At 42.9% G+C, this 26,284-nt stretch overlaps 1 protein-coding gene across 1 annotated transcript in view; it reads left to right on the forward strand.

The window, feature by feature from the left end:
• The first annotated feature begins 8,393 nt into the window (after window positions 1-8,393).
• The window catches only part of LOC140363156 (rho GTPase-activating protein 18-like), a 60,751-nt gene continuing 42,860 nt past the window's right edge, over window positions 8,394-26,284 (forward strand). The window contains exons 1-4 of the mRNA XM_072449525.1: window positions 8,394-8,419; window positions 12,711-12,990; window positions 14,125-14,251; window positions 16,454-16,536. Coding sequence (XP_072305626.1) covers window positions 8,394-8,419; window positions 12,711-12,990; window positions 14,125-14,251; window positions 16,454-16,536 — 516 coding nt within the window. The remainder of the gene's footprint in view (window positions 8,420-12,710; window positions 12,991-14,124; window positions 14,252-16,453; window positions 16,537-26,284) is intronic.

Here is a 26,284-nt window from a genome sequence, read left to right on the forward strand (position 1 = left end):
ACAACACAAACAACACAACACAAACAACCCAACACAAACAACACAAACAACACAAACAACACAACACAACACAACACAAACAACTCAAACAACACAAACAACACAACACAAACAACACAAACAACACAAACAACACAAACAACACAACACAAACAACACAAACAACACAACACAAACAACACAACACAAACAACACAACACAAACAACACAATACAAACAACACAAACAACACAACACAAACAACACAAACTCAAACAACACAACATAAACAACACAATACAAAAAACACAACACAAACAACACCACATAAACAACACAACACAAAAAACACAACACAAACAACACAAACAACACAACATAAACAACACAACACAAACAACACAAACAACACAACATAAACAACACAAACAACACAACACAAACAACACAACACAACACAAACAACACAACATAAACAACACAAACAACACAACACAAACAACACAACACAAACAACACAACACAAACAACACAACACAAACAACACAACACAAACAACACAACACAAACAACACAACACAAACAACACAAACAACACAAACAACACAACACAAACAACACAATACAAACAACACAAACAACACAACACAAACAACACAAACTCAAACAACACAACACAAACAACACCACATAAACAACACAACACAAACAACACAACACAAACAACACAAACAACACAACACAAACAACACAACACAACACAAACAACACAACACAAACAACACAAACAACATAACACATACAACACAACACAAACAACACAACACAAAAAACACAACACAAACAACACAAACAACACAACATAAACAACACAACACAAACAACACAAACAACACAACACAAACAACACAAACAACACAACACAAACAACACAATACAAACAACACAAACAACACAACACAAACAACACAAACTCAAACAACACAACATAAACAACACAATACAAAAAACACAACACAAACAACACCACATAAACAACACAACACAAAAAACACAAACAACACAACACAAACAACACAACACAAACAACACAACACAAACAACACAAACAACACAACACAAACAACACAAACAACACAACACAAACAACACAATACAAACAACACAAACAACACAACACAAACAACACAAACTCAAACAACACAACATAAACAACACAATACAAAAAACACAACACAAACAACACCACATAAACAACACAACACAAAAAACACAACACAAACAACACAACATAAACAACACAACACAAACAACACAAACAACACAACATAAACAACACAAACAACACAACACAAACAACACAAACAACACAACACAAACAACACAAACAACACAACACAACACAAACAACACAACACAAACAACACAACACAAACAACACAATACAAACAACACAAACAACACAACACAAACAACACAAACTCAAACAACACAACATAAACAACACAATACAAAAAACACAACACAAACAACACCACATAAACAACACAACACAAAAAACACAACACAAACAACACAAACAACACAACATAAACAACACAACACAAAAAACACAACACAAACAACACAAACAACATAAACAACACAAACAACACAAACAACACAACACAAACAACCCAACACAAACAACAAAAACAACACAAACAACACAACACAAACAACTCAAACAACACAAACAACACAAACAACACAACATAAACAACACAACACAAAAAACACAACACAAACAACACAAACAACATAAACAACACAAACAACACAAACAACACAACACAAACAACACAAACAACACAACACAAACAACACAACACAAACAACACAACACAAACAACACAAACAACACAACACAAACAACACAACACAAACAACACAATACAAACAACACAAACAACACAACACAAACAACACAAACTCAAACAACACAACATAAACAACACAATACAAAAAACACAACACAAACAACACCACATAAACAACACAACACAAAAAACACAACACAAACAACACAAACAACACAACATAAACAACACAACACAAACAACACAAACAACACAACATAAACAACACAAACAACACAACACAAACAACACAACACAACACAAACAACACAACATAAACAACACAAACAACACAACACAAACAACACAACACAAACAACACAAACAACACAACACAAACAACACAACACAAACAACACAACACAAACAACACAAACAACACAACACAAACAACACAACACAACATAAACAACACAACACAAATAACACAACACAAACAACACAACACAAACAACACAACACAAATAACACAACACAAACAACACAACACAAACAACACAACACAAACAACACAACACAAATAACACAACACAAATAACACAACGCAAACAACACAACACAAACAACACAACACAAATAACACAACACAAACAACACAACACAAACAACACTACACAAACAACACAAAACAACACAACACAAACAACACAAACAACACAAACAACACAACACAAACAACACAAACAACACAACACAAACAACACAACACAAACAACACAACACAAACAACACAACACAAACAACACAAACAACACAAACAACACAAACAACACAACACAAACAATCCAACACAAACAACACAAACAACACAAACAACACAACACAAACAACAGAACACAAACAACACAAACAACACAAACAACACAACACAAACAACACAAACACAAACAACACAACACAAACACATACAAACAACACAAACACAAACAACACAACACAAACACATACAAACAACACAAACAACACAACACAAACAACACAAACACAAACAACACAAACAACACAAACAACACAAACAACACAACACAAACAACACAAACACAAACAACACAAACACAAACAACACAACACAAACACATACAAACAACACAAACAACACAAACACATACAAACAACACAAACAACACAACACAAACAACACAAACTCAAACAACACAACTCAAACAACAACAACACAAACAACACAACACAACTCAAACAACACAACACAAACAACACACACAACACAAACAACACAACACAAATAACAACACAAAAAATGCAACACAAACAACACAACACAAACAACAACACAAAAAACGCAACACAAACAACACAACACAAACAACAACAAACAACACAATTTTGTTTTCCTTTTCTTTTGAAACAACACAATATTTTGTTTCTGTTTTGCAGGAGGAATGTGAGGAATGTGTGGAATCTGCTGTGTCATTCCAAAATCATAAACTTCCAATGCAACGATACGGGAACGTTTAGTGACTTCTAAAGCTCTTCAACCATTATAGGGCTGAAACAACACGAGCCGGTAACCAGGTCTATACCAGGTCTAAACCAGGACTAAACCAGGTCTAAACCAGGTCCAAACCAGGTCTAAACCAGGTCCAAACCAGGTCCAAACCAGGTCTAAACCAGGTCCAAACCAGGTCCAAACCAGGTCCAAACCAGGTCCAAACCAGGTCCAAACCAGGTCTAAACCAGGTCTAAACCAGGTCTAAACCAGGTCTAAACCAGGTCCAAACCAGGTCTAAACCAGGTCTAAACCAGGTCTAAACCAGGTCTAAACCAGGTCCAAACCAGGTCCAAACCAGGTCCAAACCAGGTCTAAACCAGGTCCAAACCAGGTCTAAACCAGGTTTAAACCAGGTCTAAACCAGGTCCAAACCAGGTCTAAACCAGGTCTAAACCAGGACTAAACCAGGTCTAAACCAGGTCTAAACCAGGTCTAAACCAGGTCTAAACCAGGTCTAAACCAGGTCTAAACCAGGACTAAACCAGGACTAAACCAGGTCTAAACCAGAACGTCTCCAGTTCATCTGCAGACGTTCTGCTGGACAAACTATTATAAATAATCACTGAAAACATTTGTGGATTTTCTTTTTGGAGATTTCGTCTAGACAAAATAATGGTGTGTCAGCGTAAACCAAGCCCCCGGAAGCCAAGATGGCCGCCATTGAAACCTATGGAGCTGCTCATTGGCGCATGGTTCCAAAAAAGTTTTTTAGTTCCGCATTACTTCCTGTATACTGGTATATCTCCTCCCACTTTTGTGACGTCATCGCCGTGAGGCTTTGGCGTCGAGAGCGCGCACGTCACAGCAGCGCGACAGACTGAGAACAGTCAACACGGACTTTTGGAATAATTCGGCTTGAAATAGTCTGTTTACGTAACGTATAATGATGGATTGTTATATCCATCTATAAATATACATGTATCATGTTGTAAAGGTCTGATATTTAAGAGAATTATAAAGAAGTGTTAAGATAAAAAGTCTGGTTTAATGACAATGAATTACATTTAGAGGTGGAATAACGTCCTCATCATTTTCTGTAGTTTTTGGTTTGGGTATTTATTTTGTTATTAACTTTTCAGTTATTTATTTACATAATATAATTTGGCCAATATGCATTTTTTTTAATCAGATGAGAAGAAATATAAAATATAATCATCGATTCTGTTACATAATTGAATTAAGCAGTATTTAATTATATTCAGTTTCCTATTGTGTCGTTTTTGTATCATGTCAATCTTTAATAAATACAAAACACATTTGTTTATTAATGTATTTAATACAAATAATGAACATGAATGAACTTGTTCAATAAATGCAAATCTGATTATAACTACAAATGATAAATTGATTTTAGCCAGTTTTAGTTGAGTTTTAAAGCTACAATGTGGGAGTCCCTTATTAAGGGGTTTTGGAGTCTGTGTAATGTTCATTATTATTATCATCATTAATATAATCAGAAAAGGTTTATTCCATTGTCAAAGAACAGAATTCACAAACAGTGGAACTTGCTTTGGTGATTCAGTGCAACATAAAAATATTAACAATGATAAAACAACCTGTATAAGTCAAATAGAACAAACTGAATAAAATAAGATACTCCTTTATTGTCCACACATGAGGAAATTTTGTTGTTGCAACACAGTAGATACAGAGGAAAAGGACAGAAAACTTATAGGAAGTTTAAAAAACACTCTTAATAGATCGATCTTAATAGAAGAACTCTTATAAACAAAAACTCCTCTAGACAGAACCTCTCATACCTTAATAAAGAATGGAGGGGGAAATAAAGATAAAATAAAAACAGCGTAAGACAAAATAATACTAATAATAATGGTAAAATAAACATTTTTTTACATCAGTTATATGCACATGAATGTGACATTATTGCGTTAAATACTGAATATCTCAGTATTTAACAAGACTTTGTTTCCATGGCTACGCAGTCTTCTGTACTTCAGTAACTGCACCGTTCAGCTCCATCGTATGACTGAGACAAACAGAACATGTCACAGCTTTAGATTATACAAGTCATATAACATACACTTCATATGTTTTAGATTATACAAGTCATATAACATACACTTCATATGTTTAGATTATACAAGTCATATAACATACACTTCATATGTTTTAGATTATACAAGTCATATAACATACACTTCATATGTTTTAGATTATACAAGTCATATAACATACACTTCATATGTTTAGATTATACAAGTCATAGAACATACACTTCACATGTTTAGATTTATAAAAGTCATAGAACATACACTTCACATGTTTGTCCTGAAGCTGCTTCACAGACACATGTGACACATCAGTGGCTCTTTTGAAGAACAATTATCATTTAGTTTTTTTGGTCATAACAAAACAGACATTTTATAAATTCAAAATACTGATTCTACACTGTTTACTTTTAGTCGAGGCACAAGTTATTATTAAAATACCTTTTGCTTTGGAGTCGTCAGGAGTTTACTTGAGATGACTGTGTCTGCAGTGATTAGGTCTGTAGTGACCTGTAGTGACCTGCAGTGACCTGTAGAGCTCTGGACAGCACAGACAGACTAAACTCACTGGTCAGCACTGAAGATGAGAAAGATACTTATTAGAACATTTATATATTATGCACATTTAACAGAGAAAAGCTGGAATATGTTATTGACAGATTTACATTTCGCTCTGTAACACAAAAGTTCCTCTTTTCACATTAATTTTTAAAGCTAGAACCAAAAGTAATTTATTTATGCATAAGTTTAAACCTTAGAAGTTAGAACATAACTGACATGTTTGCTAAATCTCTACATATTCCATGGAAGTAAATCCATGACATTCCTATAGAAAACAAGCGTGTGCTTTGCTGTTTAAACACAGCACACGTCATTATGAAATATGTAATAAAACCTCAAATGTGGTCTCAGCCCCTGTAAGTACAGCACTGTCACTTTTAAACACCTTTACATTTATATATGTAAGATATGACCCATTATAGCAGGTTATATTTGAATTATTGGTTGTTTTTTATAGCACATAATACAAACATCACTTTATTTCCCTTCTTTCTCTAGTTTTCCTTAATCTGTGCATAACCTCTTGTCTAATAGAACATTTAGTAAGAGAAATAATTAGTTATTTATTTGCAGAAGCACGAGCCATCACGACGTGTTATTGCATCTTTGTGTAGCTAAACTTTAGCTTACGTTAGCTCGTGTTAGCTCGTGTTAACTTGTGTTAACTGTGTAATCGTTGTTTTACACTTCATATGGAACGATGTGTGAAACGTGAGGAATGACAAACAAACACAACTTACGTGTATCGTTGTCTCGTCACTTTCTTCTGCTTGTGTTTAGTTTCCGTCACATGTTCTCCCGAGGCTCGTTCATGAGGGTCACGTGCGCGCTCGGTGCGCGTACACCGTTCACCGGAAGGTTAAAAATGTATTTTTTAAGTATTTTAGAAACAGTTGAAGAGTGAAATTCCTTCTATTTTATTTTTAGACTAAAAACAATTTAGCATGTTTGGTAATTTTAGAGGCCGAACTCCTGAAATGGTCCGACCAAAAGGCTGCATTCTGCGAAGTGGCCACTACTCAATTTGGAGCCAGAGGCAGAGGGGGCGTACCCTATCCAGATATTATAATAGATCCATGGTGTAAACCCTCATTCGTCCAGGCATGTTCCATTGTAGAAAAAGCTTCAGTTGTAGTCAAAAGTTGTACAAAGTTGTACAAAATAATGGTGTGATAATACTTCTACTTTTACCTGAAACACTGAAACAAACCGTCTACATTTACAGTTCGTTGTATTTTATTTCCTTACAAACTACGGCAACACAACCAAAGACAAACTACATCTCTAACACTGTCACTTTGACGTTGAGCCAAACGCGTTCCCACTGCTGACCACAGAGGGCGCTGCAACGACACACGTCACACCGTGTTCATAAAGTTATTTCTGGAGATGAGAACGTTTAGTTTTTTGTAATGTGTGAAAAAAATAAAAAATAAAAAAATAAACTAATACAAAATAAAATAATAAAATAATACAAATAATAAACAATAAATAATAAATAATAATAAGTCCATCCATCCATCCATTTTCTGCCGCTTATCCGGGGCCGGGTCGCGGGGGCAGCTGTCTGAGCAGGGACTCCCAGACTTCCTTCTCCCCAGACACGTCCTCTAACTCCTCCGGGGGGATCCCGAGGCATTCCCAGACCAGCCGAGAGACATAGTCCCTCCAGCGTGTCCTGGGTCTTCCCCGGGGCCTCTTCCCGGTGGGACATGCCTGAAACACCTCCCGAGGGAGGCGCCCAGGAGGCATCCGGAACAGATGCCCGAGCCACCTCAGCTGGCTCCTCTCGACGTGGAGGAGCAGCGGCTCTACTCCGAGCTCCCCCCGTGTGGCCGAGCTCCTCGCCTTATCTCTAAGGGAGCGCCCAGCCACACGGCGGAGGAAACTCATTTCGACCGCTTGTATCCGCGATCTTGTTCTTTCGGTCACTACCCAAAACTCATGACCATAGGTGAGGTCAGAACGTAGACCGACCGGTAAATAGAGAGCTTTGCCTTTCGGCTCAGCTCCCTCTTTACCACAACAGTCCGATGCAGCGACTGCATCACTGCAGCCGCTGCACCGATCCGCCTGTCGATCTCACGCTCCATCCTTCCCTCACTCGTGAACAAGACCCCAAGATACTTGAACTCCTCCACTTGGGACAAGGACCCCCCACCCACCTGAAGAGGGCAAGCCACCTTTTTCCGGTCGAGAACCATGGCCTCGGATTTGGAGGTGCTGATTCTCATCCCAGCCGCTTCACACTCGGCTGCAAACCGTCCCAGTGAATGTTGCAGGTCCGGGTTTGATGGAGCCATCAGGACAACATCGTCTGCAAACAGCAGAGATGGAATCCTGTGGACCCCAAACCGGACACCCTCTGACCCCTGACTGCGCCTAGAAATTCTGTCCATAAAAATTATGAACAGAACCGGTGACAAAGGGCAGCCATGAACCCTCGAGCACCCAGTGGAGGGTAAAGAGCTGGTCCAGTGTTCCACGACCGGGACGAAAACCACTCTGCTCCTCCTGAATCCGAGGTTCGACTATCGGTCGAATTCTCCTCTCCAGTACCTTGGAATAGACCTTACCCGGGAGGCTGAGGAGTGTGATCCCTCTGTAGTTGGAACACACCCTCCGGTCCCCCTTCTTAAACAGAGGGACCACCACCCCGGTCTGCCAGTCCAGAGGCACGGTCCCCGACCGCCACGCGATGTTGCAGAGACGTGTCAACCAAGACAGTCCTACAACATCCAGATACTTTAGGTACTCAGGGTGGATCTCATCCACCCCCGGAGCCCTGCCACCGAGGAGTTTGCGAACAACCTCAGTGACTTCAGCTTGGGTGACGGATGAGCCAGCCTCTGAGTCCCCGGTCTCTACTTCCTCTTCGGAAGACGTGACTGTATTCCTTCCACCGTCCGACGACATCCCCAGTCGAGGTCAGCAGGCCTCCACCCGCACCGTAAACGGTGTTGGTGAGGCACTGCTTCCCCCTCCTGAGGCGCCGAATGGTTTGCCAGAATTTTTTGGTGCCGACCGATAGTCCTCCTCCATGGCCTCCCCGAACTCCTCCCAGGCCCGGGTTTTTGCCTCAGCGACAGCACGAGCCGCGGCTCGCTTGGCCTGGCGATATCTGTCGATGACCTCCGGAGACCCACAAGCCAGAGTGGCCTGATAGGCCTCCTTCTTCAGTCTGACGGCATCCCTTACTTCCGGTGTCCACCACCGGGTTCGGGGATTGCCGCCACGACAGGCACCGGAGACCTTGCAACCACAGCTCCGAGCAGCCGCATCAACAATGGAGGCGGAGAACATGGTCCACTCAGACTCAATGTCCCCAACCTCCCCCGGGACATGGGAGAAGCTCTCCTGGAGGTGCGAGTTGAATACCCTACTGACAGAGGGCTCCACAAGACGTTCCCAACAGACCCTCACAATGCGCTTGGGTCTGCCAAGTCTGTCCGTCTTCCTCCTCCGCCAGCGGATCCAACTCACCACCAGGTGGTGATCGGTTGACAACTCTGCCCCTCTCTTCACCCGAGTGTCCAAGACACGCGGCCGGAGGTCAGATGACACGACAACAAAGTCGATCATTGACCTCTGGCCTGTGTCCTGGTGCCATGTGCACTGATGAACACCCTTGTGCTTGAACATGGTGTTTGTTATGGACAATCCGTGGCTAGCACAGAAGTCCAATAACTGAACACCGCTCGGGTTCAGATCGGGGAAGCCGTTCTTCCCGATCACCCCTCTCCAGGTGTCACTGTCATTGCCCACGTGGGCGTTGAAGTTCCCCAGTAGAAGAACGGAGTCCCCGGTCGGTGCACTGTCCAGTACTCCTCCCAAGGACTCCAAGAAGGCCGGGTACTCCGCACTGCTGTTTGGCCCGTAGGCCACCACAACAGTGAGAGACCTGTCCCCCATCCGAAGGCGGAGGGACGCGACCCTCTCGTTCACCGGGGTAAACTCCAACACGTGGCGGCTGAGCTGAGGGGCTATAAGCAAGCCCACACCAGCCCGCCGCCTCTCCCCGCGGGCAACACCAGAGAAGTGGAGCGTCCAGCCCCTCTTGAGGAGATGGGTTCCAGAGCCCAAACTGTGCGTGGAGGTGAGGCCGACTATATCTAGTCGGTATCGCTCAACCTCCCGCACAAGCTCAGGCTCTTTCCCCCCCAGCAAGGTGACATTCCATGTCCCCAGAGTTAGTCTCTGTGTCTGGAGATCTGGTCGCCGAGGCCCCTGCCGTCGACTGCCGCCCAGATCTCTCTGCACCGGCCCCTTATGGATCCTCCTGCGGGTGGTGGGCCCACGGAAGGTGGGCCCCACGTCGCTCCTTCGGGCTGTGCCCGGCCGGGCCCCGTGGGGTAACACCCGGCCACCAGGCGCTCGCCATCGAGCACCCATCCCCGGTGACGCCGATCCGGGCGACGTAAACGGCCTTGTTCTTTTACTCATCATAAAAATCATATATAAAGTGAAGGAATGTTTGTTTTTCTTTTTTCTTTTGATGAAACATTATCTGTCGCTCTGAGCTGTGCCTCTTCATTAGCGAGCACCAGAGGAATGCAGCGTGTCTTTCCTCACTCGCTGACCCACTTTGCCCCTCTCTCTCTCTCTCTCTCTCTCTTTTACATTCCATATCTGAAAACATCATGGATTCTCTGTAGTATTTTGTACTAAGTGCAAAGGTGAACGCGTTACGCTCGAAGAGGCTGTAAATGAGACACAAAGTCCAGAATAACAGTTTCTGACCCGACGCTCGGACCGACTGCCCTTTGCGTCACGCCCCCGTCACGCCCCTGTCACGCCCCCGTCCCACAACGCCGTTCTGAAGCCGTGAAGGGTTAGGAATAGAACTAACGAGGAAACGTTAGGGAAACAGCTCTAAAACATGAGACGCCAAAGCAGCAATCACATATAGGTCGCACTGGAGTATAAGTGGCACTGGAGTATAAGTGGCACTGGAGTATAAGTGGCACTGGAGTATAAGAGGCACGAGTATAAGTGGCACTGGAGTAGAAGTGGCACTGGAGTATAAGTGGCACTGGAGTAGAAGTGGCACTGGAGTATAAGTGGCACTGGAGTATAAGTGGCACTGGAGTATAAGTGGCACTGGAGTATAAGAGGCACGAGTATAAGTGGCACTGGAGTAGAAGTGGCACTGGAGTAGAAGTGGCACTGGAGTAGAAGTGGCACTGGAGTATAAGTGGCACTGGAGTATAAGTGGCACTGGAGTATAAGTGGCACTGGAGTAGAAGTGGCACTGGAGTAGAAGTGGCACGAGTAGAAGTGGCACTGGAGTAGAAGTGGCACTGGAGTAGAAGTGGCACTGGAGTAGAAGTGGCACTGGAGTAGAAGTGGCACTGGAGTACAAGTGGCACTGGACTACAAGTGGCACTGGAGTATAAGTGGCACTGGAGTATAAGTGGCACGAGTATAAGTGGCACTGGAGTACAAGTGGCACTGGAGTATAAGTGGCACTGGAGTAGAAGTGGCACTGGAGTAGAAGTGGCACTGGAGTAGAAGTGGCACTGGAGTACAAGTGGCACTGGAGTATAAGTGGCACTGGAGTATAAGTGGCACTGGAGTATAAGTGGCACTGGAGTACAAGTGGCACTGGACTACAAGTGGCACTGGACTACAAGTGGCACTGGAGTATAAGTGGCACTTTTTGGGGGAAATGTACCAAGAACAGACATTTCCTCTTGAAATGCAGATTAGAGAACATGGTGAATAGGTGTACGTATGCTAACGCTAACACCTTCAGCTACATGAGGTATGCTAATGCTAACACCTTCAGCTACATGACGTATGCTAACGCTAACACCTTCAGCTACATGATGTATGCTAACGCTAACACCTTCAGCTACATGACGTATGATAACGCTAACACCTTCAGCTACATGACGTATGCTAACGTTAACACCTTCAGCTACATGACGTATGCTAACGCTAACACCTTCAGCTACATGACGTATGCTAACGCTAACACCTTCAGCTACATGACGTATGCTAACGTTAACACCTTCAGCTACATGACGTATGCTAACGCTAACACCTTCAGCTGCATGACGTATGCTAATGCTAACACCTTCAGCTACATGACGTATGCTAACGCTAACACCTTCAGCTACATGACGTATGCTAACACCTTCAGCTACATGACGTATGCTAACGCTAACACCTTCATCTACATGAGGCACAGACAGAACTGTGGTAAGTGTCTGGTATGTTAACGTAACATAATGAACAGTTATTCAGATAACTATAGCATAAAGAACATGCTAACAAGTTTACCAAAGCATCAGTTTTACCCCAAATCACTAAATCCATTGAGAATTCTTCTTCCTCTGTGTCACTTCTAAACAACTCCACAAACTCCAGAGGAAGAGGAAGTGCAGATTCTTCTTCTGCGTCGCTTAGAGCGGTTGTCAGTGTGAAAATAATGAATAATATCACATATAAGTCGCTCTGGAGTATAAGTCGCACCCCAGTCAAAAATATGTAAAAAGGTGCGACTTATAGTCCGGAAAATACGGTAAGTGTTAAAAAAGAACGATCTCTCACAGAGCGTCACATGCGGCTCTTCTCTACAAGTTTGTGGACAGTATAAATATTTATAAGTGGACTGATTCTGTCCCAAAATCCGGCCATTACGAAGTTACTCTTTGGGGAATTAGTCATTTTAGTCAATGCAAATCTCACTTCAAATCTAACGTTCATTTTTTTCATTCGCAGTGTGTAATAAGTGTTGTTTTCTGCAGGACGGGTCACTACGCTGTCCAGCCGAGCCACAGTGACAGAAATGGGCCTGACACCCGCCCCGCCAGCCCCAACCCGCATCACCCACAATTCCCCGGGGTAGAGCTCTCCTCGTCGGCGCCGCATCAGCCCACATCCTCCAGCCCCAAACCGCATCACCCACAATCCACCTGGCCCAGAAGTGCGCCGAGTGGACTGCATCACCCACAATCCTCCGGGGCTCCTCCCTCCTCCAGCCCCAGACTCAGGCCCCGCCCGGCCTGTCTGCGCTCCAACTCTCAGGTGAAAACACAACGCGCTGTATTTAAAGCTGCACGATGTAACTTCTCTGGTCAGGGACTCGTCACCTTCTTGTCTCCATGGAGATATTATCACTTTGCCAGATATGATCCACAGTGAGGCATTAAACGTATTCACCGAGCATTTATTTTTCATGTTTTCATTGCTCAAAAATACCTTGAAAAATACCTTGAGTGAAGTTGATGTAAATACGTTCGATACCAAGAAAATGGCTCAAAAACGCCACAAAAAGAGAATAGAAATATTATTATTACACCACAGTTCCTCAAGTCAATTTCCCAAATTTTTTCCCCGCAAAGTTCCTACGCAGAAAGAATCATTGTAAAGATCTTGCTCGTCAATCATCTGTGGAAACGCATGACCTTTACAATAGTTCAGCGTCTTTATCCCAAACTAAACATGGTCAGACTTTCTTTGTGAACTCGATGCACTTATCGCTATAACGTTGAGGTGTATTTAGCTTCATTCATGTTTCATTCGTCCGGTTTTCAAGGACGTTTTTCTCTGAGCCTCAGAAATCACTCCTTTTCAGTTTCCCCTGGATTATGTCACGGCTCTGTTAGCATTAGCATAGCATTCACGATACATAAAGGCTCTATTATTATTATTATTATTTCATCGTTGATTCCCACTTTACCATTATTTCTTAGGGATCGTCTCCACAAACCTGCAGTAATAATGTCACGTCTTAAAGTCCTTTCAACTGACATCACGTCTTTGGCACCATGAGGTCATTGTAAAGCAAAAAACACACGTCAAACTTGCAATTTGGGCCCAATAATTACAAAGATATTAACGATCAACCAGGAAAATTAATCTGACTGTCAAAGGGCAAAATCTACCTGAGAATTTGGATAAGTTTTCAGCTAAATGTTTAGCCTGGTTCTGGATCCTTCGGAGGAGGCGACAGGGGAATGATCTGTTTGAGTCTCTTCAGACATGTTTTCCACGTCTCCAGCAGCCCGTGCGAACAGGCCCAGACAGGCAGGGGTTTGTGGTCTGACTCGCTCCTGCAGGTTTCGCTGGTCTTATTTCCTGTCTCAGCTGGTCGTGATCTGGTCTCAGGTTATGGGTGATACTTTTGTGTGGTCTCTGAAGTCCTCGTGTTGACTGCAGGACTCCCTGGACGAGCTGGAGATGGACGATTACTGGAAAGAGGTGGAGCACATCACTCGCTCGGCCGACGGGGAGAGAAGAGGAGAGGGAGAGTCACAGGAGGAGGAGCCGAGCAAGACTCCAGAAGGTACGCCATGTTTACGCCATGTTTATGTCATGTTTACGTCATGTTTATGTCATGCTTATGTCATGTTTATGTCATGTTTATATCATGTTTATGTCATGTTTATGTCATGCTTATGTCATGTTTATGTCATGTTTATATCATGTTTATGTCATGTTTATGTCATGTTTATGTCATGTTTATATCATGTTTATGTCATGTTTACATCATGTTTATGTCATGCTTATGTCATGTTTATGTCATGTTTATATCATGTTTATGTCATGTTTACATCATGTTTGCATCATGTTTGCATCATGTTTACACCATGTTTACATCATGTTTACGCCATGTTTACATCATGTTTTCATCATGTTTAGATCACGTTTCCGCCATGTTTACACCATGTTTACATCATGTTTACGCCATTTTTTACACCGTGTTTTCGTCATGTTTACACCATTTTTACGCCATGTTTACACCATGTTTACATCATATTTTCATCATGTTTAGATCACGTTTACGCCATGTTTACGCCATGTTTACACCATGTTTACATCATGTTTTCATCATGTTTATATCACGTTTACGCCATGTTTACACAATGTTTACACAATGTTTATGTAATTTTTACATGTTTACATCATGTTTACGTCATGTTTACGCCATGTTTACATCATGTTTACACCATGTTTAGATCACATTTACGCCATGTTTACGCCATGTTTACACCATGTTTTCATGTTTACGCCATGTTTACAACATGTTTTCATGTTTACGCCATGTTTACAACATGTTTACGCTATGTTTACATCATATTTACAACATCATTTCGTCATGCGTCCGTCATGTTTTCGTCATGTTTACAACATGGTAACATGTTTACACTATGTTTTAAGTTATGTTCAAGTCATATGTACGCCATGTTCATGCCGTGTTCATGCCGTGTTTATGTCATGTTTACGCCATGTTTACTTTAACAAACTAAGTCAATACTTCCCTGGTGGTGTTTGTGGGTCAATGCTAATGCTATTGCTAATTTTGAGGCATAATAAGTATAAAAATAAACAAAGCAAAATGACAAACAGAAGTTATCTAAAATAAGGACAATCAGGTTGTCATACAAAGTATATTGTTGTTTCTTTATATTTTACATTTAAAAAAAAGTTAGCATTAGCTGTGAGAGACAGTTAGCTAGCTAACTGCTGCGGAGCCCCTTCAGTATGAAAAAATACCAAGAATGGAAAGTAACTTACTAGAAATACTCTCATAACTAATAGATTTAGAAAATAATAGAATGTTTGAGACGTTTGAGTTGTTTTTAACCTGTATTTGTACCTGATTATAATGTTAGCATGTTTAGTTACATTTAAAATAACTTTAATCACCGAGTTAATGTACTAGTCCCATCATGCCCTTTTCATGAAATTGGGCAGTTAGTTTCCAGCGCTGTAGGGGGCGCTGTAAGGGGCGCTGTAGGGGGGCGCTGTAAGGGGCGCTGTAGGGGGGCGCTGTAGGGGGGGCGCTGTAGGGGGGCGCTGTAGGGGGCGCTGTAGGTGGCGCTGTAGGTGGCGCTGTAGGTGGCGCTGTAAGGGCCGCTGTAGGGGGCGCTGTAGGTGGCGCTGTAGGTGGCGCTGTAGGTGGCGCTGTAAGGGGCGCTGTAGGGGAGCGCTGTAGGGGGCGCTGTAGGGGGCGCTGTAGGGGGGCGCTGTAGGGGGTGCTGTAGGGGGCGCTGTAGGGGGCGCTGTAGGGGACGCTGTAGGGGGGGCGCTGTAGGGGGCGCTGTAAGGGGCGCTGTAGGGGGGCGCTGTAGGGGGCACTGTAGGGTAATGTCAGAGCGCCGTTTGCACTCTCGATCGAGCTCTGCAGCGGCTTGTTTATGAGCGCTATTGTCTTCATCCAAACATCCACTTCCTGCTCAGATTAAGTGTTTATTGTCGCGTGACTTTTGGCACACGCCGTAAAATCACAAATATGACGTCAACTTTTCCATTTGAACATTTGAAATGTTGAATCTTTAAATTTGGTGTGGACAATATATCGGAATTTGGATGATGATTTAGTGAAGAGTCGACTGAGATAATAGTCTGAATACAAATAAATATGCAAATGATTTAGAAAAAGTATAAAAATGATTAATTTGCAAACTGTACTGAATGTATTTATTTGTATTTTTGTTGCAGTAAGTGATTGTAAGTGATGTAAAACTTCATATTTGCGTTTCAGATGGGGAGCAGGAGGAGGCGTGGCTTGTGGAGGCAGGGCTTACTCGACTGTTTGATGACTCCGCCCCCGACGACCAGGAACAGGTGTCAATCAAACCCTTTTACCACTTTTTGAGGGAAAAGTCGCTCGGAAATGTTGTCGCTGTTGCATTTTTTACTTTCTTCTTCTTCTTCTTCTTCTTCTTCTTCTTCTTCTTCTTCTTCTTCTTCTTCTTCTTCTTCTTCTTCTTATTCTTCTTCTTCTTCTTCTTCTTCTTCTTCTTCTTCTTCTTCTTCTTCTTCTTCTTCTTCTTCTTCTTCTTCTTCTTCTTCTTCTTCTTCTTCTTCTTATTCTTATTCTTATTCTTATTCTTATTCTTATTCTTATTAGGCCCGAGCGCCACAAGCTGGCGAGAGGCCTATTAATCTCGTAAGGCCGTGCGAAGCACGGCTGCGAAAGTGCGCACGTAGTGCGCACGAAATCGAGCGCGAAGCGCTCGCCCACTTCCAAACACTCACTAACGCACTCCTTCACTCATGCACGCCCCGTGCATACTAATTAGTAGTAGGGAAATGGAACATTACCGTTGTAAACGGGCGAAGCCCGTGCAAAAGTGCGCACTAAACGAGCACTTTACATTGAGATGACGACCGCGAAGCGGTCGTCATCCCCATATAAAGCACTCATTTGCGCTAAGTAGCTCACGAATACGTTCCCCATCTCTTGCATGTTCCGTGCATATAAGCATGTAATGCAAAGATTGAACATTATTACTGTTCAGAGGGCCAAAAACACAAAGTGGGCGGAGCCCACTCAAAATTAACAAAAGTACCCGTCAGTGACCAGGGACCCACACCATGAGGTAGGAAAGCGCGAGCGCTTTCCGAAAATGTATAGTTTATGATATTTGAAAAATGGGAAACATTGTTTTCGCATCGGAATATTTAGGCCCGAGCCCCAGCAGGGCGGAGGGCCTATTGCTCCTGCAACGCTGCCGAAGGCAGCGTTGCAACTGTCTGACCAAACATGCGGGCGCAGCCCGCATGTTTGGTACCCCGTCGCCCCTGGCAAGTACAGTGAACTAGCCCATGCCGAAGGCATGGATCATACATACTTACTCCTGCTATGACAGAAAAAGTCAACAATGAGTGAATGGGCGTAGCCCATTCACTCATTGTTGACAACAGCAGCGCGAAGCGCTGCATTCCTCCAAAAACCCTCCTGGCATCGTCCTGTACGCGAGAATCCATGCCGCAGGCATGGGCCATGCTTGTATCTGCTCAAATCAATGGAAGTCTATGGGGAGTGGGCGGGGCATCCCGACGGAATAGGGAGTGACGAGCGCGTAAGCGCTCGTAATGATGATTCCACCCCATGGCGGCATCGGGAAGGCTTAGAGCTTTCAAACGATGTATCATTTGTTGTTATAGTGGAAACGGCTATATTGTTTTTGCTAAAAATATTATTTTTTTATTTTTAGGCCCGAGCCCCAGCAGGGGGAGGGCCTATTGCTCCCGCAACGCTGCCGAAGGCAGCGTTGCAACTGTCTGACCAAACATGCGGGCGCAGCCCGCATGTTTGGTGCCCCGTCGCCCCTGGCAAGTACAGTGAACTAGCCCATGCCGAAGGCATGGATCATGCATACTTACTCCTGCTATGACAGAAATAGTCAACAATTAGTGAATGGGCGTAGCCCATTCACTAATTGTTGACAACAGCAGCGCGAAGCGCTGCATTCCTCCAAAAACCCTCCTGGCATCGTCCCGTACGCGAGAATCCATGCCGCAGGCATGGGCCATGCTTGTATCTGCTCAAATCAATGGAAGTCTATGGGGAGAGGGCGGGGCATCCCGACGGAATAGGGACTGACGAGCGCGTAAGCGCTCGTAATGATGATTCCACCCTATGGCGGCATCGGGAAGGCTTAGAGCTTTCAAACGATGTATCATTTGTTGTTATAGTAAAAACGGCTATATTGTTTTTGCTAAAAATATTATTATTATTATTAGGCCCGAGCCCCAGCAGGGGGAGGGCCTATTGCTCCCGCAACGCTGCCGAAGGCAGCGTTGCAACTGTCTGACCAAACATGCGGGCGCAGCCCGCATGTTTGGTACCCCGTCGCCCCTGGCAAGTACAGTGAACTAGCCCATGCCGAAGGCATGGATCATGCATACTTACTCCTGCTATGACAGAAATAGTCAACAATTAGTGAATGGGCGTAGCCCATTCACTAATTGTTGACAACAGCAGCGCGAAGCGCTGCATTCCTCCAAAAACCCTCCTGGCATCGTCCCGTATGCGAGAATCCATGCCGCAGGCATGGGCCATGCTTGTATCTGCTCAAATCAATGGAAGTCTATGGGGAGTGGGCGGGGCATCCCGACGGAATAGGGAGTGACGAGCGCGTAAGCGCTCGTAATGATAATTCCACCCCATGGCGGCATCGGGAAGGCTTAGAGCTTTCAAACGATGTATCATTTGTTGTTATAGTAAAAACGGCTATATTGTTTTTGCTAAAAATATTATTATTATTATTATTAGGCCCGAGCCCCAGCAGGGCGGAGGGCCTATTGCTCCCGCAACGCTGCCGAAGGCAGCGTTGCAACTGTCTGACCAAACATGCGGGCGCAGCCCGCATGTTTGGTGCCCCGTCGCCCCTGGCAAGTACAGTGAACTAGCCCATGCCGAAGGCATGGATCATGCATACTTACTCCTGCTATGACAGAAATAGTCAACAATTTGTGAATGGGCGTAGGGAGTGACGAGCGCGTAAGCGCTCGTAATGATAATTCCACCCCATGGCGGCATCGGGAAGGCTTAGAGCTTTCAAACGATGTATCATTTGTTGTTATAGAAAAAACGGCTATATTGTTTTTGCTAAAAATATTATTATTATTATTATTATTATTATTTTTCTTGTTCTTCTTCAGCGCTTTGATCTCTAATTTGACCCCCTGAACATGCTCAAAAACTCACCAAACTTTGCCCAAAATTCAGAATCGGCGAAAAATTTTATTTTTTCTGGGCCATTTTTTTTTTCGTTAAAAAATGGCGCGACAGCGCCACCGACAAAAGTCAAAATACATTGCGCCTATGGGAGACGCCCCGAGGTCAACTTTGGCGTAAAGCTACGAAATTCGGGACACGCATTCCTCTCGTGAGGATAAACAAAAAAAATCATTGTGGCCACGCCCCCAAACTTACCCTATGGCCGCCATCTTCCTTTGAAAATGAAAACAAGCTGAGTTAGCCATTTTGTTTACGTCAAACTTTGACGAACTCCTCCTAGGGCGTTTTGCCCACCGACTTCAAAATCGGCGTACGTCCTCTGGACAAGTGGGGCATTTAAAGTTATTCAATTTTTTGAGATACCTTTTACGGTCTGTGTGCGGCGCAGCCGCAAAGTTGGACAACTTATTTTGGAATATTGCAGGTCTAAAAATTGCTCCCATTTGATCAAAACCAGTCCGATTAGGACCAAATTTGAATCAGTTGTTAAACTTTCTAGTTTGGACCAGTTTAGGCTGACAAAATTGAAATGGCAGTGATAGCGCCCCCTACAGAGTGACCTTTAAATTAACATTGAAGGTCAAAAATTAGTTTTACCAAAATTGTCTAAACTTTACCCAAAATTCTATTTTGCCGTCCCGATCACAAAAGCCAATCACAAAAATGCCTAAATTTTTACGCCGTAGTCGTAGCGATGACAGAAACCTCCCATGTTATCCCTATGGGAAAACCACAAAATCTCTCAAATTACCACATTTTTATGTTTTACACTTTAACGAAGTCCTCCTAGTGCGTTTTGCCCACCAACCTCAAAATCGGTGTACGTCCTCTAGACAAGTGGTGTATCTAAAGTTATCCAAATTTTAAGGATAACTTTTACGGTCTTTGTGCGACGGAGCCGCAAACGTTTCCCAGAATTCTGACTATTTGGCCTTCAGAGTGGCCTATAAACAATAGAGTTTTTCCAAATGACATGATATTTTGAACGAAATTCTAATTTGCCATCCTGATCATAAAAGTATGAGAGCCAAAGTCATATTTTGTACGGCGTAACCGTAGCGTTGACAGAAACATCCCATGTTATCCTTATGGGAAAATCGTAGAATCGCTCAAATCACCACATTTTTACGCTTCACACTTTAACAAACTCCTCCTAGGGCGATTGCCCGATCAAGCTCATATTTGGGGAAAATCATCTACACAAACGGGGCATCAAAAGTTATCCATATTTTGATTTTAAGTGGTACGGTCTCTGTGCCGTGGAGCTGCAAATATACTGTCACAAATGGGAAAAACGCCAAATCCTTGAAATGTTCACATTTACGCTTCACACTTTAACAAACTCCTCCGTGGGCAATAGCTCGATCAAGCTTTACTTTGGGAAAAATCATCTACACAAGCGCGGCATCAAAAGTTATCCATATTTTTATTCCAAGTGCTACGGTCTCTGTGCAGCGGCGCAGCAAATTTGACTGACACTTGTGTTCATTTGCACTGGATTGGCCATGTCCAATGTGTCGCCGTCTGTCAAGTTCTTTTTTTATTCAACACACAATAAGGGCGCCATCTTTATCAAGTCAAAAGCGCAGAGTCGGAAGGCCGGCGGCCCGCGAGGGCCGTTGGATGCCGCTTGCGGCTTTAATTATTATTATTTTTCTTGTTCTTCTTCAGCGCTTTGATCTCTAATTTGACCCCCTGAACATGCTCAAAAACTCACCAAACTTTGCCCAAAATTCAGAATCGGCGAAAAATTTTATTTTTTCTGGGCCATTTTTTTTTTCGTTAAAAAATGGCGCGACAGCGCCACCGACAAAAGTCAAAATACATTGCGCCTATGGGAGACGCCCCGAGGTCAACTTTGGCGTAAAGCTACGAAATTCGGGACACGCATTCCTCTCGTGAGGATAAACAAAAAAAATCATTGTGGCCACGCCCCCAAACTTACCCTATGGCCGCCATCTTCCTTTGAAAATGAAAACAAGCTGAGTTAGCCATTTTGTTTACGTCAAACTTTGACGAACTCCTCCTAGGGCGTTTTGCCCACCGACTTCAAAATCGGCGTACGTCCTCTGGACAAGTGGGGCATCTAAAGTTATTCAATTTTTTGAGATACCTTTTACGGTCTGTGTGCGGCGCAGCCGCAAAGTTGGACAACTTATTTTGGAATATTGCAGGTCTAAAAATTGCTCCCATTTGATCAAAACCAGTCCGATTAGGACCAAATTTGAATCAGTTGTTAAACTTTCTAGTTTGGACCAGTTTAGGCTGACAAAATTGAAATGGCAGTGATAGCGCCCCCTACAGAGTGACTTTTAAATTAACATTGAAGGTCAAAAATTAGTTTTACCAAAATTGTCTAAACTTTACCCAAAATTCTATTTTGCCGTCCCGATCACAAAAGCCAATCACAAAAATGCCTAAATTTTTACGCCGTAGTCGTAGCGATGACAGAAACCTCCCATGTTATCCCTATGGGAAAACCACCAAATCTCTTGAATATCCACATTTTTCTGTTTCACACTTTAACGAACCCCCCCTAGTGCGTTTTGCCCACCAACCTCAAAATCGGTGTACGTCCTCTAGACAAGTGGGGCATCTAAAGTTATCCAAATTTTAAGGATAGCTTTTACGGTCTCTGTGCGACGGAGCCGCAAACGTTTCCCTGAATTCTGACTATTTGGCCTTCAGAGTGGCCTATAAACAATAGAGTTTTTCCAAATGACATGATATTTTGAACAAAATTCTAATTTGCCATCCTGATCATACAAGTATGAGAGCCAAAGTCATATTTTGTACGGCGTAACCGTAGCGATGACAGAAACATCCCATGTTATCCTTATGGGAAAATCGTAGAATCGCTCAAATCACCACATTTTTACGCTTCACACTTTAACAAACTCCTCCTAGGGCGATTGTCCGAACAAACTCATATTTGGGGAAAATCATCTACACAAGCGGGCCATCAAAAGGTATCCATATTTTGATTCTAAGTAATACGGTCTCTGTGTGGCGGACCCGCAAATATGTCACAAATGGAAAAACAGCGAAATCTCTAAAATGACCACATTTTTACGCTTCACACTTTAACAAACTCCTCCTAGTGCGTTTGGCCCACCGATCTCAAAATCGGTGTATCTCCTCTAGACAAGTGGGGCATCTAAATTTATTCAAATTTTATGGATATCATTTACGGTCTCTGTGCAGCTGAGCCCCAAACTTTTCGCAGAATTTGGACTATTTGGCCTTCAGAGTGGCCTATAAACAAGAGTTTTTCCAAATGACATGACATTTTGCACACAATTCTCATTTGCCATCCCCAAAATAAAAGTATGGGAGCCAAAGTCATATTTTGTACAGCGTAGCCATAGCGATGACAGAAACATCCCATGTTATCCCTATGGGGAAACCGCAAAATCTATGTGCTGTCATGACACATATTCATGTGCAATTACTGTCGGGATCACATGCAATGGTATTTATTTATTTATTTGTCTATGGGAGTTTTTATTTATTTATAGGAGATCTTCTACTGAAAGTGTTTTTCAGACTTCCTATAAGTGATCTGTTCTTCTGTATCTACCTCTGTATCTACCTGCGTTGCACCTCAATGAAATTTCCCCATGTGGGACAATAAAGGAATATCTTATCTTATCTTATCTTATCTTATCTTATCTTATCTTATCTTATTTTTACACTTCACACTTTAACAAACTCCTCCTAGGGCGATTGCCCGATCGAGTTCATATTTGGGGAGAATCATCTACACAAGCGGGGCATCAAAAGTTATCCATATTTTTATTCCAAGTGTCACGGTCTCTGTGCGCTGGAGCTGCACATTTGACCGACATTTGTGTTCATTTGCACTGGTTAAGCACAGCATTGTACATGTCCAATGTGTCACTGTCTTAGTTCTTAGACAATTGCGTTAGCGCCATCTCTGTAAAATGCAGAGAGCAGAGTCGGAAGGCCGGCGGCCCGCGAGGGCCGTTGGATGCCGCTTGCGGCTTTAATTTTTATTGTTCTTCTTCAGCGCTTTGAACTCTGATTTGACCCCCTGAACATGCTCAAAAACTCACCAAACTTTGCCCAAAATTCAGAATCGGCGGAAATTTTTATTTTTTCTGGGCCATTTTTTTTTCCATTAAAAAATGGCGCGACAGCGCCACCGACAAAAGTCAAAATACATTGCGCCTATGGGAGACGCCCCGAGGTCAACTTTGGCGTAAAGCTACGAAATTCGGGACACGTATTCCTCTCGTGAGGACAAAAAAAAAATATTATTGTGGCCACGCCCCCAGACTTACCCTATGGCCGCCATCTTCCTTTGAAAATGAAAACAAGCTGAGTTAGCCATTTTGTTTACGGCAAACTTTGACGAACTCCTCCTAGGGCGTTTTGCCAACCGACTTCAAAATCGGCGTACGTTCTCTGAACAAGTGGGGCATCTAAAGTTATCCAATTTTTTGAGATACCTTTTACGGTCTGTGTGCGGCGCAGCCGCAAAGTTGGACAACTTATTTTGGAATATTGCAGATCTAAAAATTGCTCCCATTTGATCAAAACCAGTCCGATTAGGACCAAATTTGAATCAGTTGTTAAACTTTCTAGTTTGGACCAGTTTAGGCTGACAAAATTGAAATGGCCACGATAGCGCCCCCTACAGAGTGACCTTTAAATTAACATTGAAGGTCAAAAATTAGTTTTACCAAAATTGTCTCAACTTTACCCAAAATTCTATTTTGCCGTCCCGATCACAAAAGCCAATCACAAAAATGCCTAAATTTTTACGACGTAGTCGTAGCGATGACAGAAACCTCCCATGTTATCCCTATGGGAAAACCGCTAAATCTCTCGAATATCCACATTTTTATGTTTTACACTTTAACGAAGTCCTCCTAGTGCGTTTTGCCCACCAACCTCAAAATCGGTGTACGTCCCCTAGACAAGTGGTGCATCTAAAGTTATCCAAATTTTAAGGATAACTTTTACGGTCTCTGTGCGACGGAGCCGCAAACGTTTCCCAGAATTCTGACTATTTGGCCTTCAGAGTGGCCTATAAACAATAGAGTTTTTCCAAATGACATGATATTTTGAACAAAATTCTAATTTGCCATCCTGATCATAAAAGTATGAGAGCCAAAGTCATATTTTGTACGGCATAACCGTAGCGATGACAGAAACATCCAATGTTATCCTTATGGGAAAATCGCAAAATCGCTCAAATCACCACATTTTTACGCTTCACACTTTAACAAACTCCTCCTAGGGCGATTGTCCGATCAAACTCATATTTGGGGAAAATCATCTACACAAACGGGGCATCAAAAGTTATCCATATTTTGATTTTAAGTGGTACGGTCTCTGTGCCGTGGAGCCAGGGCCGGCCCAAGCCTTCAGGGGGGCCCTAAGCGAAAACATTTTTGGGGGCCCCTCATCACGTCATCAGAATCAGTTTTATTGCCATTGTCAGTGAATAATTCACATATGGAACTTTCTTCAACGCTAACAAAGCGCACCAAAACTCCAGGGCATCTGTTTGCCAGTTAGTTTATTCTCAGCACCTCACAAGCTCAAATATTGCTAACTTAAATCCCACAATGCAACTTGGTATTCCGCTGACATCACCTCTACTCCCTGTACAAATAACACACGTCCCAGATATGTTTTTGGGTGTATTTGTGGGCGTTAAGGGTCGACAGCCACATTAGCAGTTTAAATTAATGAACGGGGGGGGGGGGGGGGGGGGTTTCAGACTTTTTTGGGTCTTCTGGTGCATTTTAATGTGGTCAGCCGGCTAAAGTAATTAATACATTAGTATATTCAGTAGTAGTATTCAATATTGGCTATGAAAAATAATTATGGTCAAATTGATTCATTTTAACTGAAAATGTAAAAGTAATAGTTACTTTACTAATTTATCTTTTACAGCTCCCAACTGTTCCTTCTTGCCAAAGTGACAAACAAGTTATATTAAATTAAACAAATGGCATAAGCATTGCTTGATTAACAATTAACACTGATAAAACAGTGCAAACATGTTATTCCCAGAGAATGAACAGAACGAGAAGTGAAGGTCCAAACCTAGTTATAGTGAAGCGACTGCGTTTCTGCAGCTTTGCCACTTTTGTATAAAAATATTTAGTATTATTCTATAACAGACGTAATCATAATATGTCTGGTTATTTTTCACTATCAATTTATTATAATTTATAACAAATAGTCTAATGATGCTGTTTAAATTGAAATGTTTTATTGCTCTATTAAAAGTTAATTACAATATAAATGTTTGTTCTGATCAGAACACCACACACTGGACTCCTGCACCTTTACGTTCCTCTCATTCCACGTTAAGAAGTCAAACTAAAACAGACATCACGAGTCACGATTGATCTCACACATGGTGATGTGAGAGAGAGGGGCAAACTCAAACCGCTCATCTCTGACTGAGGCTGCACAGGGGCCCGGGACAGGGGCCCGGGACAGGGGCCGCACACTGTTCACTCCAAAGTTTCACGTCAGAGGTTCTGGACGAGACGGCGCTCGTCCGGACCGGATCTCCGCCTCTTAGTGACCCGGGCCATAGACGCCCCTCACCGGCCTCACCTGCAGCTGACACTCCCGGGCTGATGTCAATGTTAAGCTTATTATCTTTCATTCAGACACATATTGTGCGCGGGGCAGAGCTCTCGTCGCCTCCAGCCTGAGCGAACTAACGTGACAGAATCGTGTTGTTTCAAACAGCAGCATTAACCGTCTCTTTGTAAGAGAAGTTCAAAACCTGGAGAGTGTTGTTGAGTTTGCAGTTTCTTTACATCGTCAAGAAGTTTCTTCTTTTGTTTTTTG

This window comes from Eucyclogobius newberryi, unplaced genomic scaffold (assembly GCF_026437365.1).
Source record: "Eucyclogobius newberryi isolate DKJ021-1_F unplaced genomic scaffold, fEucNew1.0.hap1 SCAF_1, whole genome shotgun sequence".
In the NCBI taxonomy this organism is placed as follows: domain Eukaryota; kingdom Metazoa; phylum Chordata; class Actinopteri; order Gobiiformes; family Gobiidae; genus Eucyclogobius; species Eucyclogobius newberryi.